The following is a 20,538-nucleotide window of genomic DNA, read 5'->3' on the forward strand; positions in this document are numbered from 1 at the left end:
TTTAATCTCGAATTAAACCAAACCTTAATATAAAATTCTCAAATTAAAAACATAGACTTATAATAATTATTTAAGCTTAAACTTAATTTTTTATAATTATATAAGGCTTAAAACTAGGCGTTTCCCGATTCGTTTTTTTAAACTTAGACATACTTCCCAGTTTTGACTCGTGTGGACTCGAAACATCTCGAAACCTTACCAAACTTTAACCAAAGCTTCCTAACACATAACTAAGCCTTATTGAACTCAATTCAAGCCCATAAAATCCCTGGAACCCACCCCTACAGCTGCTGGTTTTTCTGCATGGGTGTTCTAGTCCTAATAGGACTCTAACTCCTCCTATTTCGGTTCCAGCCCCTAACCGCTTGGTCCAGGACTTGGTCGACCCTCCTAGGACTTAGACCAACTCCTCAGCAAGCAGCTGGACCAGGCCCCACGTCCCAAAAAAGCCCAGCCTTGCAACCCGTCACCATAACCATGCGCAGCCCCCCATAATATGCAGTTTTCGTTCAAACTACTTCACCCTACTGTCCAGCCCTTTAACCTTCATCTATGGGTCCTTAAATCTTCTGGAAAACATCCCTTGTGATGCCCCTATCATGGCAGCCCCTTTGTGCAAAGTTATCACAAGTTTTGGATCACGCAAACATGCTTTAAACCTATATATATGTATAAAAACGAAAATAACAAAAGAGATACTTGATTTTCATGCAAATCATAATTAAATACATATTAGGGTGTGATTGATGAGAAAAAAAGAATTATGGCGTGCCTTTGCGTTTTAAACGCACGATTTTTCATTGACGATTGAAGAACGACGACGAGGAAACGACGGCTTGAATTTTCCTATCAATTATCGATGCTTTCTTTGTTGTTTTCCCAAACCTTTTCTTGAATTGGAGGTGTGTGCCGTGACTTGAAGGGAAAGAAAAGAGTTTGAAGATTTGTGGGGTGTGGGGCGTGGGATTTTATGGGTTTAGGGTGGGGTTTATAACTTTAAATACTTAATTAAGTTGCTAATAAGGCTTAAGCCCACTAAGTAGGTAATTTAGGCTCATTAGTTCTTAATTAAATTATTAAAAATAATTTTGATTAATAAACTTTGTGAATTTAATAGCCGGGTTGCCAAAACGTTCGTATTTTTGTTGAAAAACCAACACCGATAAAAATTACGTCCCGGCGTATAAATCCATCTCAAAACCCCTTATTTTAAAAAATAAAAAAAAGCATCACCCTTAATTTAAATAATTAAAAACAATTAACCAATAAAAACATTTTCTATTTTTCAGCCCTCGGTCTCCATTCCTCGATCGCAACTTGAATAACCTTTAAAAATATATTTTAATGCAACCATGTATAAAAATATAATTTAAACATACAAATATGCACAACATATTTAATTTAATGCAATTAAAACAGTTAATTAAAATACAAGAAAATTTAATAAATCGTATGCATGTGGTTCGCGTGGACTTTCGAATTTTCGGGGCGTTACAGGAGCTGGGTGTGTGCATGTTGACCCGAAGACCTTGCATTTTTCCGTACTTTATGTTTATGAGTCAGGGATGATACATTATGTTTTTGCGTTTCACATCTTTTAACATGTTGAGGATTTGACAGGATTATGTTTATTGCATTGAAGTTCTTTTAAATCAGTAGTCTATGGATTTTGATAATATTTAGATATTTATTTAAGTGCAGTATTTTTATTCAGTGATTGAATAACTTTTAATACGCATGGTGGTCTGTTTTCATTCGCATGCATGTGTATGAGTATTTTCAAAATTAGCTTGCAAAAAAAATAATTAGTATTAGACGTTTCACCTCCACTCTCTCATCTCTACCATAAAGGTTGTTGATAAGTGCATTTTGTGCACTTAAATTAGCCTTACAATTCATATAGATTGTTAGTTTTCTTGGGCAGAATTATGCGTTTTTGTTATTTTTGGTGTGATTGCAGGAATTTAGGTACGACTACGACATGGGCGTGAAAATGAACTAAATGGGCGCTTAAGAAGAAGTGTGAGCAAAGCAAGTGCTGAGGACAGTGCATCGCGGATATGCGCGATTTATTTTCGCGCACATGCGCGCGATGGCAGAAAGATCGACGCACATGCGCCACTCAGGGCGCGCACATGCGCGACACAGGCAGAAGGCTCCGCGCTGTGCGTGAAAGAGAGCTCCATGCAGAAAGAGGCGCACATATGCGCCGATCCAAGGCGCGCATATGCGCGCGGCGCGATATTTTGAAAAAAATAAGTTTCGTCGTGGGCATGAAAAAGGGGTTCTAAAATTTAGACACAGCCGACACAGTAGAGGAAAAAAAAGAGCGAAAAAGTCAGAGCGCACGGAGCACGGGATGCGAAGAACAGAGATAGAAGACGCTGGATCCGGACACGGAGACGCACTTTTATCTCTCGCCAACACATTTTTAATTCGGTTCCTTACTTTTACGTTTTTAATTAATACAAACAGGTTTTGTATTAATTTAGATTCGAGTATGAACTAATTTTATTTTCTAGAGATTGACATAGTCGTGGTTGAACCTATGCTATTGACATTTTGAATTTTCATTGAATTAATTCATCGTGTTTATTTGTGATTTCTTGTCTTTAATGCTTTTGGATTATTGGCCATAATTCAACTGATCTAATAATTGAGATCTAACGCTCGAGAGAGGTGATCGAAATTAGGACAGGGGAAATCGCATCGTCAGATGTTTATAACGTGCAAAAGACATATAACTTTGGCGAATCCATAAGAGAACCTTGTTTGCATGTATTACGTGTTACATGATTTTGAATAGACATATTAAAATCGTTAATAGGTAATACAGTTCTATTTATCACTTAAAAAAGGGAATAGAAAATATTGTGAGTTCTTGGTTAATAAATATGATGCAAGTTAATTAAATGTTAGTCAATTTTAATTTAGCATGGGGGAAACCAGATGAAATCATATCTCTAGATTTATTTACTCATTGAATTTCTACTGCGTGCTAGAATTACAAGAATTGTTATTTTCTTTGATTATAAACCAACCCTTTGATTTTCTAAATAAAGTTGAGCTATGTCAATTATGGTACTTAATATACAGTTTTAAATAATTACTCCTCGTGGGATCGATATTTGTACTCAAACCAGTACTAAAACTTAACACCGTACACTTGCAGTAGTGAAAATAAGCAACAAGTTTTTGGCGCCGTTGTCGGGGAGTAAACTATTTAATTGCATATTAATATCGTTACTAAGTAGTATTGACTTTAATTTAGATTTTACTGTATTTGTTTATTTTGTTAATTGATAATCTTCTATGTTTCGCAGTGTATGCGAAAATATCAAAATCCTGACTTGCTGATTTTTTATCCGGAAATCGAAAGGACTGCCAGGAGATTAAGGAAAGAAAGAAGAGAAGAAATAAAAGCAATGGCTGAAAACAGAGATAATCAGAATGAGCTCCCAAGAGAGGTGCCAATCTGGGAACATTTCCGCCCAGTCATCAACGCTCACTACTCTGGAATAGCTCGCGGAACCATTGCTGCTAACAACTTCGAGCTAAAGCCCGCACTCATTAACATGGTTCAACAGAACCAATTTGGAGGAGCAGCCTTTGTAGATCCCCATCTCCATCTCAGAACTTTTCTGGAGATCACGGGCACGGTAAAAATTAACGTTGTTTCTGACGAAATTATTCGATTGCGCCTGTTTCCGTTTTCTCTTAGGGATCAAGCTAGGAGTTGGCTCCAATCTCTACCTCTGGGAAATATTACTACATGGGCATATTTGGTTACGAAGTTTCTATCAAAGTATTTTCCTCCTGCTAAATCTGCTCAGCTGAAAATAGAGATCACCAACTTCAGGCAGAGAGAACTCGAAGTGTTATATGAGGCATGGGAGCGATACAAGGAATTACTCAGGAAGTGCCCGAATCATGGATATGCAGATTGGATGCAGATTGAGTTATTTTACAATGGTTTAAATGGGCCGACTAGAGGAAATGTGGATGCAGCCGCCGGAGGTACTATTTTTTCTAAAACACCTGATGAGGCCTATGAATTGCTTGAACAGATGACCATTAACAGTTATCAGTGGCCAAGTGAAAGATCTGGAACAAGGAAACCTGCTGGAGTGTACGCCGTAGACTCAATCACATCACTTACTGCACAGGTTTCGGCATTGACAGCATAGATTGCAGCGATGAACAAGCCAGGTCAATCTACGTCTGATGTAGCATTGGTGACTGCTGAGGAAGAGCCAGTTGTGGAGGAAGCTTAGTACATCAATAACAATCGTGGCTATGGAGGTTATCGAGGTAATCCTCCCCCTAATACTTATCACACAGGTTTCAGGAATCACTAGAATTTCTCTTATGCGAACAACAAGAACGTGTTGAATCCTCCACCGGGGTTCAATAAACAGAAAAGGGAAGGAAAGCCGTCTTTTGAGGATCTAGTTGGGACGTTTGTGACTGAGACTGGGAAAAGAATGGCAAGAACTGAGTCTCGTCTTGATAACATGGAGACACACATGGGCAATATGGGTACCACGATGAAATCCTTGGAAACACAGATTGGGCAACTAGCAAATGCTTTGAAAGATCAGAATAAAGGACAGTTCCCAAGCAATACAGAGGTGAATCCTAGGGAGCAATGCAAAGCTGTCACATTGAGAAGTGGCAAGAAAATTGGAATCCCAAAGCCTACTGAAGAGAATGCAGAGATTTGTGTTGAGGAAAATGATGGAAAGGATGCAAGTGTTGAAGAAGATATAGTGGATGAACCTAAGAAAGTGATTGAGCATCAACCGTTACCAAAGTTAAATCTTCCATATCCATAGAGGTTCAGGAAGAAAGGATTAGATGATAAGTTTGCAAAGTTCCTAGAAATATTCAAGAAAATACACATTAACATCCCATTTGCCGATGCATTGGAGCAAATGCCCAATTATGCTAAGTTCATTAAGGATGTGATGTCCAAGAAGAGGAAACTTCAAGAATTTGAGACCGTGAAGCTAACCAAAGAGTGTAGTGCCATACTCCAAAGAAAACTACCACAGAAACTCAAAGATCCAAGGAGTTTTACTATTCCTTGTGTTATTGTGGTTCTAGAATAAATAGGGCCTTATGTGATTTAGGTGTCAGTATTAATTTAATGCCTTTTTCTATTTACAGGACTTTGGAGCTTGGTGAGGTGAAGCCTAGCACTATTACTTTGCAGCTAGCGGACAGATCACTTACCTATCCACGAGGGATAGTAAAGGATGTGCTGGTAAAGGTAGAAAAATTCATATTTCTTGCTGATTTTGTCATTTTAGATATGGAAGAAGACCAGGAAACTCCGCTTATCTTTGGAAGACCGTTCTTGGCCACCGGAAAAGCTTTGATTGATGTGCACAAGGGTGAGCTCACATTGAGAGTAGGTGGAGAGGAAGTCATGTTCAACATCTACAACACCATCAGAGGACCAAATGAGGTAAGTACTTGTAATAGCATCGATATCATTGATTCTTGTGTATCCCATGTTGGTGTAGGTAGGATGACGAAAGACTCTTTGGAGAGATGCTTGTTGGAGTCAGTTTCTATAGTAGATGAAGAGGACTGGGATGTACGAGAGGAGCTACTTGCTCTCAATACGCTGCCTAAAGAGAAGATTGACGCCCAGCATGAAGAGTTACTTGAAGATGCAAGTAAGGAGGTACCAAAAACACCCCCTGCATTAAAGGATTTATCGAGTCACTTGTGCTATGCATTCCTAGATGAGAGTTCGTCCTATCCGGTAATCATCTCCTTTGCTCTTACTATTGAAGAAAAGGATAAGTTGTTGAGAGTATTGCGAGAGTTTAAATCTGCTTTGGATGGAAAATTTCAGACATAAAGGGGATTAGTCCTACTGTTTGTATGCATAAAATCTTGATGCAGGAGTCTTATTCCCCTTATGTTGATCATCAGAGGATGCTTAATCCAGCCATGAAGGAGGTGTGAGAGCTGAGATATTAAAATTGTTAAATGCTGGTGTTATTTAGGCTATATCTGACAGTTCTTGGGTTTCACCAGTACAAGTAGTGCCTACGAAGGGGGGTATAACTGTGGTGAGAAATGAGAATAACGAATTGATATCAACTCGTCCAGTGACTGGTTGGCGAGTGTGTATAGACTACAGAAAATTGAATGATGCAACTCGGAAAGATCACTTCCCCCTTCCCTTTATTGACCAGATGCTTGATAGAGTAGGTGGTTATCATTATTATTGCTTTCTAGATGGTTATTCAGGTTATAATCAGATTGTCATTGGACCGAAGGATCAAGAGAAGACTACCTTCACTTGCCCCTACGGTACATTTGCTTTCAGGAGAATGCCATTTGGTCTTTGCAATGCACCTGCTACTTTTCAGAGGTGTATGATGGCCATATTTTCTGACATGGTTGAGTAAATAATGGAAGTTTTTATGGATGATATATCTGTCTTTGGTTCATCATTTGATCATTTCTTCCAGAATCTAAAGCTTGTTTTGCAGAGATGTCGGGAGAAGAATTTAGTGTTGAACTGGGAGAAATGTCACTTCATGGTGCAAGAAGGTATTGTGCTTGGGCACAAGATTTCAGCTAGAGGGATAGAAGTGGACAAAGCCAAAGTTGTGGCAATTGAAAATCTCCCACCACCGAAAAATGTGAAAGGGATCCGAAGTTTCTTGGGACATGCCGGGTTCTATCGTCGTTATATTAAATATTTCTCTAAAATTACTAGACCTTTATGTAATTTGTTAGAGAAAGATTCTACATTTATTTTTGACGATGATTGTTTGCAGGCGTTTAACAGGATCAAGACAGCACTGATTTCTGCCCCCATTATGATAGTGCATGATTGGAAGGAGCCCTTTGAGCTCATGTACGACGCTAGCGACTATGCCGTGGGAGCAGCATTGGGACAAAGGCGAGACAAGATGTTCAAGGCTATTTACTATGCAAGTCGTACACTAAATGCAGCCCAACAGAATTACACAACTACTGAGAAGGAGATGCTAGCAGTGGTGTTTGCATTCGATAAGTTCAGAACATATCTCATTGGCACCAAGGTAACTGTTTTCACTGACCATGCAGCTCTTCGTTATTTGTTTGCCAAAAAGAATGAAAAGCCCAGGTTGATACGATGGATACTCCTACTTCAAGAATTTGACTTTGAAGTCAAAGATAAGAAAGTTTGTGAGAACCAGGTGGCAAATCACTTGTCAAGCTTGGAGCTGGAAGGAAGAGCTGAAGGCGAAGTGATAAATGAGTCGTTCCCAGACGAACAACTCTTCAAGGTAAATGTTACACATCCTTGGTTTGCAGATATAGCTAATTTTCTTGCTGCAGGAGAATTACCACTAGATTTAACTTATCACCAAAAGAAGAAATTTCTTCATGATTACAAGTTTTATCTGTGGGATGATCCTTTCTTGTTCAAGAGATGTGTTGATCAGATAATTAGACGATGTGTAGCAGAGGAACAAGCGGGTACGATTCTAGAGCAGTGTCATTCCTCACCCTACGGTGGACACTTTGGAGCATCTAGAACAGCAGCTAAGGTATTACAGTCTGGTTTTTATTGGCCTAATCTGTTTAAGGACAATTATACTTTAGTTAAGTCATGTGATAAATGCCAAAGAGTTGGCAATATTTCTAGACGACATGAATTACCGCTAACAAATATTTTGGAGGTGGAACTCTTTGATGTCTGGGGTATTGACTTTATGGGTCCATTCTCATCCTCTTTTGGTCAATCTTACATTTTACTTGCTGTTGATTATGTGTCCAAATGGGTGGAAGCAATTGCCACCAGTACTAATGATGCTCTAGTTGTTGTTAAGTTTGTCCACAGGAACATCTTCACAAGATTTGGAACACCTAGAGCCATTATCAGTGATGAAGGTTTGCATTTCTGTAACAAAATTTTTAACTCACTATTGGCAAAGTATGATGTGAAGCAAAGGGTGACACTAGCATACCATCCGCAAGCTAATGGGCAAGCAGAAATATCCAACCGGGAGATCAAGCAGATACTAGAAAAGACAGTGAAGACAAACCGGAAGGATTGGGCGATAAAGCTAGATGATGCTCTATGGGCATACAGGACTGCATACAAGACACCTATCGGGATGTCGCCTTATAGGTTGGTCTTTGGGAAAGCTTGCCATCTACCTGTGGAACCGGAACACAAAGCATTTTGGGCTGTGAAAAAGCTAAATTTTGATATGGGAGCATCTGGCGAACAACGACGGTTGCAACTTAACGAGATGGAGAAATTCAGGAATGATGCATACGAGAATGCAAAGATATACAAAGAAAAGACCAAGAAACGGCACGACAAGCATATTCTTCGACGAGACTTCGAACTAGGGCAACAGGTGTTATTATTCAATTCTCTACTGAGGTTGTTTCCTGGTTAGTTAAAATCACGATGGTCTGGACTATTCACAGTGGAAACAGTGTACCCACATGGTGCAATTGAGTTAAAGTGCAACAATGGTCAGACATTTAAAGTCAATGGTCAAAGGGTCAAGCATTACTTTGGAAATGAAGTGCGACACATGGACAACATCCCACTTGGAGAACCAAAGTAGACAGAAGAAAGTCAGGCTGATGACGTTAAACCAAGCGCTATGTGGGAGGCAACCCACATTTATTTATTTTTGCATTCGTTTCGCTTTTATTATTTTATTTCAATTTCTTAGCTATTACTTTTAATTTTCTCTATTCGAGTATTAATTTGAATCGTTTTATTTTTGCAGGTAATTTAAAAAAAAAAATCGGAAAGCTACTAGACAGAGTACGTCGCGCTTATGCGCGATTTATTTTCGCGCACATGCGCGACACAGGCAGAAGAGTCAGCGCATATGCGCTACAAAGAGCACGCATATGCGCGACAGACCGCATGTGAGGCACTGACCATCGCGCATATGCGCCACAAAGGACGCGCATATGCGCCACTTGACAACAAAAATGGACAGTAGCCTCCGCGCATATGCGCCGATTCAAGGCGCGCATATGCGCGAGACTTAAGTTAAAAAAAAAGGGGGATCACGAAACATTCTTCAGAAACCAGCCTACTCTCCCTTACACATCACAGCCGCCTCCCTTGAAAACCGACCACCGCCGCACCACCTTCCTTCGAAATTCCACACCGCCGCCGCTCCTCCTTTGACAGCCGAACGCCGCCGCCCCTTAACAGCAAACTTTCCGCCAGCACCTCTAAATTCTGGTCATCTTCTCGTTCAAGTAAGGGTTTTCTCCTGCTTTTGGTTAGAATTTTCAGATTATTTAGAAATTGGTTCAAGCAACTTGGGGAAATCTTGATATGGTGAGTTTGGTATTTCGAATTGTTATAAATCATTTTGTGACTGAGGTGTACGTTGACGGATCTGTTGGTGTGGTGAGATATTTGGTCTGCTACTTGATTAGTTAAATTTAGTGTGTGGGTTTGAGTGTTGGCTTTATTGTATCCTATGGCACCGAAAAGGAAATCAAAAAAGGGTGCCTCTTCTTCCGCAAGTTTTGATTCGCACCGATTTTGGAACGAGGAAGCCCAGCAAATCTATGAGAGCTCTATGACTCGATCTATCATCCCGGAGAGGGGATTTAATTTATCAATAGCACGTGGTGTGATTGTGAACGAACTGAAACGAAGAAAATGGGTTGAATTTGCTCACCCTCCTCTAGATGCTGTGATCTCAGTTGTGCGGGAGTTCTATGCTAACCTGCGAATACGCCATGATGAGTCAAAAATACTGGTGCGAGGTAAATTGGTATCATTTGACTCTCAAACGATAAACATGATCTATCAGATGCCGAGCCTCGAAGAAGACGAGTACAGTGAATTTCTAGAAGATGGGGTTAATTATTCAGAGGTCATTCGGACCGTATGTCAGGCAGGTGCTGTATGGAAAATGAGCTCGAGTGGTCCAATTTCTCAAAGAAATCCGATATGGGCCCCAATGCAAGTGCGTGGACATCGTTCATATTGGCTCGGGTTCTCCCATCCTCACACTACCATGATGTAACCAAAGACAAAGTTGCACTTGTCTTCGCTATTTTGATGGGAAAATCTGTTGACTTGGGGAAAATAATTTATGGATCGATCATGAGAGCCGGCACAGGATTAGCCATGGTCGCCCTTCCATGCCCTCACATTGTTACTGAGCTATACAGACAGGCCGGCGTGTCCTGGTCGCCTGATGAGCAAGTGCTTAAGCCGAAGGCTCCCATTGTTGCCTTCTTTGGAGCTGCCTATTATATTCCCCACGAGTATCCAGATGACGAGGAGCTCCCACATCCACAGCTTCCACCGCCATCACCACCTGAGGCAGCCAGACAGCGCAGGGGAGACCGATTTCGTAGACTTGAGATAGAGATGGAGGATCAGAGGAGGTTACTAGTAGAGCAGCGCCAGGTGCTGGATTCGCTTCAGCACCGCACCGATCATTTCATGGGATACATGATGAACTTCACGTCCGTGCTCGCTCAGCGGTTCCCACCTATCGGTCCAGAGGATCCGATATTTCCCCAGCCACCTGCATGGCCACCATAGTATCCCGGACCTCCTCCACAGGCCCCACCCCAGCACATGGATGAAGATGTCGATGATGATGACGGCGAGCACTGACGCTCTTCATGGGAGGTATGATTGTCCCGTTCTTTCTTGTTTATACATTGAGAACAATTCATACTTTAAGTTTGGGGGGTGATTTGATTGATGTTTTGATTTTGATGCTTTAGTGATCAAATTTTGAGGCTTTAAAAAAAAATTATGTCAATTTTTAGTCGTTAAATTGTTTTTTTTTGCTAGAGTTGTGGAATTAAGGTGATAACCAAACAATGAGGAGAGTTGACCCGAAACACATGTTGTTCCTTGATTACGAATCTAAATGCATGCTATCTTTATTTAACCGTTTACACACTAATTCACGATTGCTATGATTGTTGATACATCCGATGTCAAGAGAGTGTTCATGTGATTTGTGATTTGGAATGTATGAATGGACTCCAAAACCTGCATGTGATTGCTTGTTGTTGAGTTACATATTCACTAACACAAAAATGATTCAGGCAGTCTTTGAATTATGTTGGGCCTGTTTTCCTTGAATAATTTGTCAATTGTTAGCCCTTTGAGCCTAAATGAAAATGAGATGTGTAATTTTTTCTGTTTGAATGCCCGAAAACATGATCTATCTGTGTTTATTGATTGGTAAATTGAAAGTAGTCTAGAACTTGGTTTGGCACTCTTCGAGGCGAGATACGGGTATTGTGTAACTTAGGGATGATTTAGGCGATTTTTGGAACGTTTGAGCCTTTCAAGCCTACCCATAACATCATATTATACCCTAGTGTCCCATGTTTGAACTTAAAGAAAATCGAATGGAGTGTGCCAAGGCACACAAAAGCCCCCATTCGTATCAATTCTAAATCCCTACGTCAACTACCAACTTTTGAGCATATACACCAGTACCTACCGAAAATTGAGCGAAAACGAACCTGTGTATCATGACAAAAGTTCTTCTCCCTTGTGCGCGTATAAGAATATCATTGAAAAAGAGAAAAAAGGTGAAAAGAGAGAAATCAATTTCTATGGAAAAAAGAAAAGATGTTGTTGAGAAAAGAGAGAAGGAAAAAGTTGAATGAAGAATAAAAGAGTATGACGTATTGATGTGAAAAAGAGGACAGAATGGCGAATATGTTGTGGCAAAGCAAGTTGATGTGAAACGAGAGGAAGAAGGAGAAGCGTGTTGAAAAATAAATTGGTTTGTTTCTCTCACTGTTGATTCCCTATCTTCATTTGTAGCCATTAGCCATAGCCTAACGTTATAAGCTTAAAAGACCTATTAACCGAGTCACACATAACCAATATACTAGTGGAGAAGAGTTGTCAAAGTTAAGCCTATGGACACTTGAAAAATGCCGTCGATGGACACAGAATTTGACTGTGTACATGTGCGCATCTCATATTGGACTTTGTTTGGTTAATTATTGTCTTCATATTACCACTTGTTTAGCCAAATGTTACCCTATAAGTCCTGTTGATTTGTGAAGGTAAATGTGTCTCAATGATTTTACTAATTACATGTGTGTCGAGGAGTCCAAAATTTTATGAGATGAAAAGTTATGAACTTATCTTGGCATTTGAAATGGGTAAACGAGAATAGCAGAACACACACGCACGTGAACTGTAAGTAATGTGGCATGTGTTTGATTCAATATGATGGGGACTGTAATCTCTGAGGCTAGTGGTTATCCTTTTATTCCACAATTCTTGTTTGTTCAGTTATTTTCTTTAGGATGTGTTGAGTCTAGTTTAGTTAATGTTTTATTTTATTTTGCTCGGGACTAGCAAAACTTTAAGTTTGGAAGGGTTTGATAAGTGCATTTTGTGCACTTAAATTATCCTTACAATTCATATAGATTGTTAGTTTTCTTGGGCAGAATTATGAGTTTTTGTTATTTTTAATGTGATTGCAGGAATTTAGGTACGACTACAACATGGACGTGAAAATGAATTAAAAGGACGCTTAAGAAGAAGTGTGAGCAAAGCAAGTGCTGAGGACAGTGCATCGCGCATATGCGTGATTTATTTTCGCGCACATGCGCGCGATGGCAGAAAGATCGGCGCACATGCGCCACTCAGGGCGAACACATGCGCGACACAGGCAGAAGGCTCCGCGCATATGGCGCGCATGTGCGCTGATCCAAGGCGCGCATGTGCGCACGGCGCGATATTCAGCAATAAATAGGTTTTCGTCGTGGGCATGAAAAAGGGGTTCTAAAATTTAGACACAGCCAAGACAGTAGAGGAAAAAAAAGAGCGAAAAAGTCAGAGCTCACGGAGCACGGGACGCAAAGAACAGAGATAGAAGACGCTGGATCCGGACACGGAGACGCGCTTTCATCTTTCGCCTACACGTTTTTAATTCGGTTCCTTACTTTTACGTTTTTAATGAATACAAACAGGTTTTGTATTAATTTAGATTCGAGGATGAACTAATTTTATTTTCTAGAGATTGACGTAGTCGTGGTTGAACCTATGCTATTGACATTTGAATTTTCATTGAATTAGTTCATCGTGTTTATTTGTGATTTCTTGTCTTTAATGCTTTTGGATTACTGGTCATAATTCAACTATCTAATAATTGAGATCTAACGTTCGAGAGATGTGATCGAAATTAGGACAGGGGAAATCGCATCGTCAGATGTTTATAACGTGCAAAAAACATATAACTTTGACGAATCCATAAGAGAACCTTGTTTGCATGTATTACGTGTTACATGATTTTGAATAGACATATTAAAATCGGTAATAGGTAATACAGTTTTATTTATCACTTGAAAAAGGGAATAGAAAATATTGTGAGTTCTTGGTTAATAAATATGATGCAAGTTAATTAAATGTTAGTCAATTTTAATTTAGCATGGGGGAAACCAGATGAAATCATATCTCTAGATTTATTTACTCATTGAATTTCTACTGCGTGCTAGAATTATAGGAATTGTTATTTTCTTTGATTATAAACCAACCCTTTGATTTTCTAAATAAAGTTGAGCTATGTCAATTATGGTACTTAATATACAGTTTTAAATAATTACTCCTCGTGGGATCGATATCTGTACTCTAACCAGTATTAAAACTTAACATCGTACACTTGCGATAGTAAAAATAAGCAACAGTTGTCATGACAGTAGTAAAGGCATCAATCATTCCTCTTAGTTAACTGCATATGTTTTTACTCTAGAGACATCAAAATGTTAACATTTATTTCCTTGCCAACAGAAGATGTTACTTCTTCTTCCACACCTTCCTCTTTGAACTCATGTCATGTTGTTCGACTGATCTTCCACCATATCAGTATCTTCTACCTGTGAGAATGGGAATTTCTTCATGCTTCTCATTATGCTTTTGAGGCATTGGTCCCACGGGTATTCAAAATATAAAATTATATATATATATATATATATATATATATATATATCTAAAAGCTCATTGTTTGCAAATGAATTAAATATCACACTTTTGAATTAAATATCACACTTTTAGTATATATCTAAAAGCTCATTGTTTGCAAATGAATTAAATATCATACTAAAATATATATATATATATATATATATATATATATTATGCCTTCCTCTCAAGATTCTTAAAACAAAAGTAGGCATAAGATCACACAACAGAAGAGGAACAAGCATACCCTACTAAGGGATAAATCGGCTTGCATCAAGTGCCTCCTTAACCTAGGACTACTGCTATCTGCTAAATGATAAGAGTTTGGATAAGGGTACAAAGTCGTCTCCGAATTCCCAGACATCGGAGCATAAAGCATTTCCCCAAGCATCCCGATCATCGGATCAACCAATTGCGTCTCGCCAAACATACGTGAAGGCACTCGGTGCACAAATTCTGATGGCTGCTGTGTATATCTTGGATTTCCAATGGGATATGAGTGACTAGTTGCTGTACACATGGTAGGTCTTCGTGGGAAATTAAGAATATTGACCTCGTTTTGAGAGTAGTCCGAGGTTTGCCCTCGACCATAGAGGGGGATTAAGGTCTTCTGCGACACCTCTGTCTTGCAAACGGGACACTTTGATTGTTTGCGATCACCATTTTCATCACGAGAATTAATCCATCTGTAAAGACAAGGCCAACAGTATAGATGCCCGCATAATGTGACCACAGGATCTTGCACGAGGTCGAGGCAGATGTTGCAGTCGAAGTCCCTGGCTGTGTTGGTTCCGGACAAGGATTGGCACTTCTCCAGGGGAATAATATCTTCATCCATATCACTTTGAGCTGCAGTTTCTTGGGTGTGTTCAACAAATCTGTCATAGAAGATGAATGTTGAAACCCGACATCAGTTTGAACACAAACAAAAAGCCACATTAAAGTTTAACAAAAATATAACTGAACCAAAAAATGAGAGTTCAAAGTATCTCAATTGTAACTGAAAGTAAATGCAAATTTAACCCATAAAATATGCCCCTTGCACTTCTGCCTGAAGCCCCTGGGGTGCAGGTGGGCATCAAGCAAGCCAAAGCCTGAGCAAACCACTAGCTGAAGCACCATTTCAAGTCGAGCTCGAGAATTTTTTTACTAGATCAAGCTCAAGTAACGAGGTGCGCAAGCTTGACTCATCAGTATGTTGTTTCTCAAATCAGGTGACAGATTCATTATGATTTTACACGTTAAAAAACCAAATGGCCCTTTTCCGGACAGGGAGACGGTCAAAGGAAATAGCCCACCTCCTTTATCAATCGATTACGATGAGTCACGCATGTTATCTAAAAGAGGAGAAAAATCATCCACATTAGGCCCAATGGTTTTATTTAGATTCAATTAGGTGTTCAACCACTAAAGACATCTGCAACATTAGCCCAAAGTGCACGAATTCCTGACAAGGATGTGCAAAACTTAGAAACTTTTGAGATAAGAGGGGACCAAAAATTAAAAGATCCAACAGTCAAAATAAGTACTCGAAACAGAGTTCTCAGCCTCTCAACCTCAGAGGAAAATTCTCGTCAATTCAATAATGCAAACAGTTGAGTGACTCGTTTGTTGATCTTTAATGCCAAGATAAAATAACCACTTAAAATGTACACTTAATTCTAAAGTAGCTCCCAACTAATCCTACTCCTACCTACGACCATGCAAACTAGATGAGCAATGCAAAATGTACTTCACAAAGAAGTGTAATTGTAACCACAATTAAAAGACAGGTCACAACCAGATGAGAATAGAGATGATGATCTCTCGTGTAAAAGGTGACACGTGATGTCTCCATTCAAGTGGGTTGGGTAGTAGTACTATTCAAAAATGATTCATCCCGACCCCCCGCTAACATGATTAACTCAATTTTGAATTTATTTTAAAAAAAATTAAATAAAATTAAAAAATAATGATAATAATATTTTAATTTAATTACATGAGAACAAAATATCCCTCGTATATATCATTGAAATCTGAAAATATAATTGCAGAAAATTAAAATAATAACAACCCGATTGACCCGAGCTCAACCCAGCTCGATCAATTTTTTCGGATCAGCTCCCAAGTCCAATCTAATATGACCCGAGTTTTTTTTTAAAAAAGGATCCATTTTAAGGCACCATTTAATAATCACTGACTTCAAAGCTGAGCTTTGTTAACAAAAGGCCAAAACCTACGCCTAGAAACAGCAGAAAAGACGCGCACCACCTGACAACCCTTCCGGCAAGTTTTCTCATAAAACTACAAAACACCCAACAAACATTTAGAATATGGATTAACATCCTACAAGGACAGTGCAACAAACCTCGCCGCAGATTGTAGAAAAACAAGTTAGTACACAGAAAAATTATGTTTTTTACATTAAAAAAATGTTTTTTTCCCTTTACAATAAATAGATTGAACAGGGTTTGCACCAAGAAATATATATTACCAAAAACATATCCATCTCATATATAACACGTCAAACCCAACACAAAAAAAAAAAAAAAAAAGAAAAAAAATCGAATCCTATTTCTTCCAATCATTAAGAGCCATAAACGGTGCTTAGAAAAATCCAACTCATCTATGGGAACGGATTCTGCACTTGATGGTAAAAACGGTCAAGAAAAATCCTTCTCAGAAAAGATAAATCTCATTCTCGAACCAAAAAGGCCCAAAACAATCCCAAATCCTCGTGCAGAGAAGTATCACTAAATGAACACACAGACACAGAAGGAACGCGAAAGAAGAGAAACGTACGAACAAAGAAAGAGCCGTCTCTACCGTAATCCAATGTCCCTTATATAGATAGATACACTGAAAAAGCGGTACAACTTGAAGAAAAATATTGCAAAGAAGAAGCGTATTTCATGTGATGAAAGATCCCAAACAACGGTCTGGAGAGAGGATGGGCTTAAAGCAGGAGATTTCGTGGAGTTATGGCTGAGATGTGGATACCAGTTTTACCATAGCTCGCTCTCTATATATAGACGCACGCGAAGTTGTCTGCAGAGGCGGACCTATAGTTACAGGATCGCGTTCATATATACGTGAGCGTGGGAGTAACGTATCTGGGTGTAAGAATTATGGATAAACACAAAATTGCACTCCACGAGGAGGCCCATATCGGTTCCAAAAGATGTGATTTCCACCACTTGCCCCAATTTAATATTGTATATTTGAATTATATGTTAGTGTTGTGTATATATATATAATTTTTTTTTAAATATTGGAATTATATTTTATTAATAAATTATATCATTTTTTATTAGCTTTAAAAAAGGTGATAATATTAATTATTAAATTTATATATTATGAACTAGACGATTGAAGTCAAGTAAAATTTGGTAATGATTGAATATAAAATATTATTGTTTAAGTAGTGTTTCATGAGACGATGTCACAAATCTATTTATGTGTAACAGGTTGTCTCCGTCCATAATAGATGGAAAAATGTGTGGTAATCTTATATGGAATAATTGATTTAAAAAAGAGTTGTAATTTACTTTTTTTATACAAAAATAAATTACATTTTTGGTGCACAAAAGAATCACCATGGATTTTTTGTTTATGAAAGTTTTCTTTGTAAAATGGTCAATATAAAACTTTCATAAACAATATATATACAATCTATACCGGGGATTTGGTTTTTGTTTTAACATGAGTTTGAACATGTAACGTATCATACTTTAAAATACTTAAAATTTGTAGAAAATAATTTATTTTTCTTAAATAAGATATTCTCATTCAAAATACAAAATAATTAAAATGGTTGAACAAATATATGAAATCGTAAACAACTTGCAACACGTACTTGTTTAAAACATCATAAAGTAATTCATTAACATCAGAGTATGAGATCATCATGCATAAAAATTTTCTTGAAACTTAAGCATAAAAATCCAGCTCACTGATCCCCGTCTCTTGTCTCCTCATACTCGTCCTCACCTGTATCGATCAAGTCTAGTGAGTCTAAAAACTCAACATGTATAAACTGGAAATATCAAATAACATATAATAAAACCACATGCATTTTAAAGTAGTACATACGTAACTTAACTTTGAACATACTTACATAGCCATAGACGTGTCATCGATTCATAAACATTTTCATAAATGTACTTGCATCATACATACTTAAACATGTATAGTCATCATCATTTTGCGTTGAGATACGTTTCAAAGCAAGTGACCCATACATATTGCGTCTGATCAGACTAAACCACAGTACTAGTGTAGAACCCGTAAATTAGACTACGTATAAGCCATGCATAATTCTAGTATTTTAAATTAAATGATTTTATTGCATGAGTATTTAAATGCTTTTCTTTAAAGTTAATTATTTTATGCAGTGTTTAAATTTTTATCTTTTCAGTTAATTCAGTGAGGCCGGACTGGAGTTGGAGTTTTGAGATAAAATTTAAGATTTAAGAAATCATTCTCAGAGTTTATTTTAGCTAGCTAATAAGTTGATTTAAGTTAAAAGGAGGTTTAAAGAATTATTTAAGCAACTTGAGGTAAGTAGGAAATAAGTTCATTTAGGTTCCATAATTAAGGGGTTAATTCACTAAATTATTTAAAAGATAGATAAGGCTCTAAAGGTTTAAAATACACTAACTAAGCATTATTTCCCCTCCATTTTTATACCAAATTTCGGCCACCCCCTTGGAGTTACAACATTTCTTTGACAACTCACCCTTTTGACCCATTCTTTGTTATTTCTTAACATGATAATCCTTTCATCTATTAAACTCCATTAATTAATATTAGATTATTATCCTAGCCTAGTTTAGCATGTAGAATCGGTCATCCCTCTCCAACCATTACTTTGATATCAAACAATTTCAAAATTCAAAAAGGAGAAAGACTTGGTCATGCCATTTGAATCCCTTTATTATTGGAACTCCCCTCACTCTTCTAGCCATCATTTCCTCTCCCCCATCACCGAAAATTTGAGAGCTATTCAGTGTAAAAGAAAAACGTGAGCCTCATAGCTAGATTAAGAGAGAAAATAATTGAGTAGAAGGAAGATCAAGAAGATCACTCCGCCTCCTCCGCGCCGCGTCGTCGTTTCGTTCGTTTTCTTTTCAAAACGAACCAAAGCATGTATATGTTTTTATTGACTCTTCCATCAAGTCATATTAATATTTTAAAACATCATGTGTGCATCAATCATGAAGGAGAAAACCGAAATTTTCAGCAAGAAGAACAAGAAATAAATTCTGCACGGTTTCCTTTCCATTTCATGCTTCACGGGTTGGCTTGTTTTCATTGTTTCAGGTATTGGTTCGATTCCAGGCTTCCAAGGCTACTCCTAGACATGCACTAGGGTGTGTCAAGACCATGTTGGTCCATTCGTTCAGTCCCATACACGCTGGAAACTCGCATGTGACAGCAACACCCCAAATGTGTCCCTTTGAGTCTCGATTTGTATAGTTGTTGTCAAGGGAGGGAGTTTCTGATCTTGGCTGCCCTAGGGGTCTATAGCCATGGTTAGAACGCTTCCATATCATGTATAAGACGTGACCAAGTCGCCCTTTTGATGCTTGGTCCATGGTAAATCGGTTTTCAAATAAAAAAGAAACAAGAACAGATTTTCGGCCCCTTCCCCTTATTTCATGTGTTGTTCGATTTTAGGGAGTGGTGTGGATCTTGGTTGACCTCTAGCCCTTAGCCACGGTTCACACCCTACCTCTTGATGTCTAGATTGTGCCATGGTCAATCAAATGGCCACTGGAACAACACGAGACAGCAAACAAAGCAAAACACCACACGCACGCAAAGGTGCTCTCGGGTGGGACTTTTCCGTTGGTTTCGGGTGTGGTGCGAATTGTGGCTGGCCTAGGGCCCTTAGCCATGGTTCAAATCATTACATAGGATGTTGGTAAGAGCTTTGGTCGGTGGTGCAAGCCCCAATGGCCGATAGTCTCGAAAACGACACAAGGAATCGAAGGCACGGCTGCTGTATTTTGTGGACAGCAAGTGGTGCGTTGGTTCAGAGGCTCGTTCGAGTTCTTGGTTGGCTTCTAGCCTATGGACTTGGACTGGACAGTGCCTCATCAAGTTGGGAAGGTCATGTTTTTGGCCGTTTGTGATTCGGATCATTTTAGAGGTCGTACGAGAAAATACGGTGCGATGTGCCAAATTGACTCTCGAAAGAGCGTTTCATGTTTTGGCCTCCATTCACCAAAATTTCGACTTGCATCATTTTTGGAGCATTATTCGTCATTTTAGGTGTATTTTAATCATGACTAAATGATGGTTCGGTGTTGGTTCGGGTTGGCACGGAGTCATGATTAAATACGAAGTCGTTGGGCGTAATTGTCTCGTTTTTGGATTCAATTACAAAGTTTGGTCAAGAAAATCATTTGCACATTTTCATGATAAATTTAGGTCGCAGCGAGCCTGGGAAAGATCCAATCCATGTGGTAAAATAATACAGGATATTTCATCATGCCAGTTAATTATATTACGTGCATAAAAATATAAAATATTCATTTTTGAGATTTATGCGATATTGCTTGTGGCCATTTCACTATCATGGGATCATTGTA

The 20,538-nt window shown here is 38.6% G+C and overlaps 1 protein-coding gene and 1 non-coding gene across 2 annotated transcripts; both read right to left on the reverse strand.

Annotated features, from left to right (window-relative positions):
- Nucleotides 1-3,830: 3,830 nt before the first annotated feature.
- On the reverse strand, nt 3,831-3,937 carry LOC142519967 (small nucleolar RNA R71). The gene has a single exon (XR_012813851.1). It is a non-coding gene; the product is annotated as a small nucleolar RNA R71 (small nucleolar RNA).
- Nucleotides 3,938-14,129: 10,192 nt separating this feature from the next.
- On the reverse strand, nt 14,130-17,041 carry LOC142518764 (E3 ubiquitin-protein ligase RMA1H1). Its single transcript, XM_075621578.1, has 2 exons — nt 16,745-17,041; nt 14,130-14,841 (listed from the first exon to the last, which is right to left on the reverse strand). The coding sequence occupies exon 2, from the start codon at nt 14,799-14,801 to the stop codon at nt 14,160-14,162; it is 642 nt and encodes a 213-aa protein (XP_075477693.1). The 5' UTR covers nt 14,802-14,841; nt 16,745-17,041; the 3' UTR covers nt 14,130-14,159.
- Between the last annotated feature and the right edge of the window lie 3,497 nt (nt 17,042-20,538).

The sequence above is a fragment of the Primulina tabacum genome, chromosome 11, assembly GCF_025594145.1.
Source record: "Primulina tabacum isolate GXHZ01 chromosome 11, ASM2559414v2, whole genome shotgun sequence".
In the NCBI taxonomy this organism is placed as follows: Eukaryota; Viridiplantae; Streptophyta; class Magnoliopsida; order Lamiales; family Gesneriaceae; genus Primulina; species Primulina tabacum.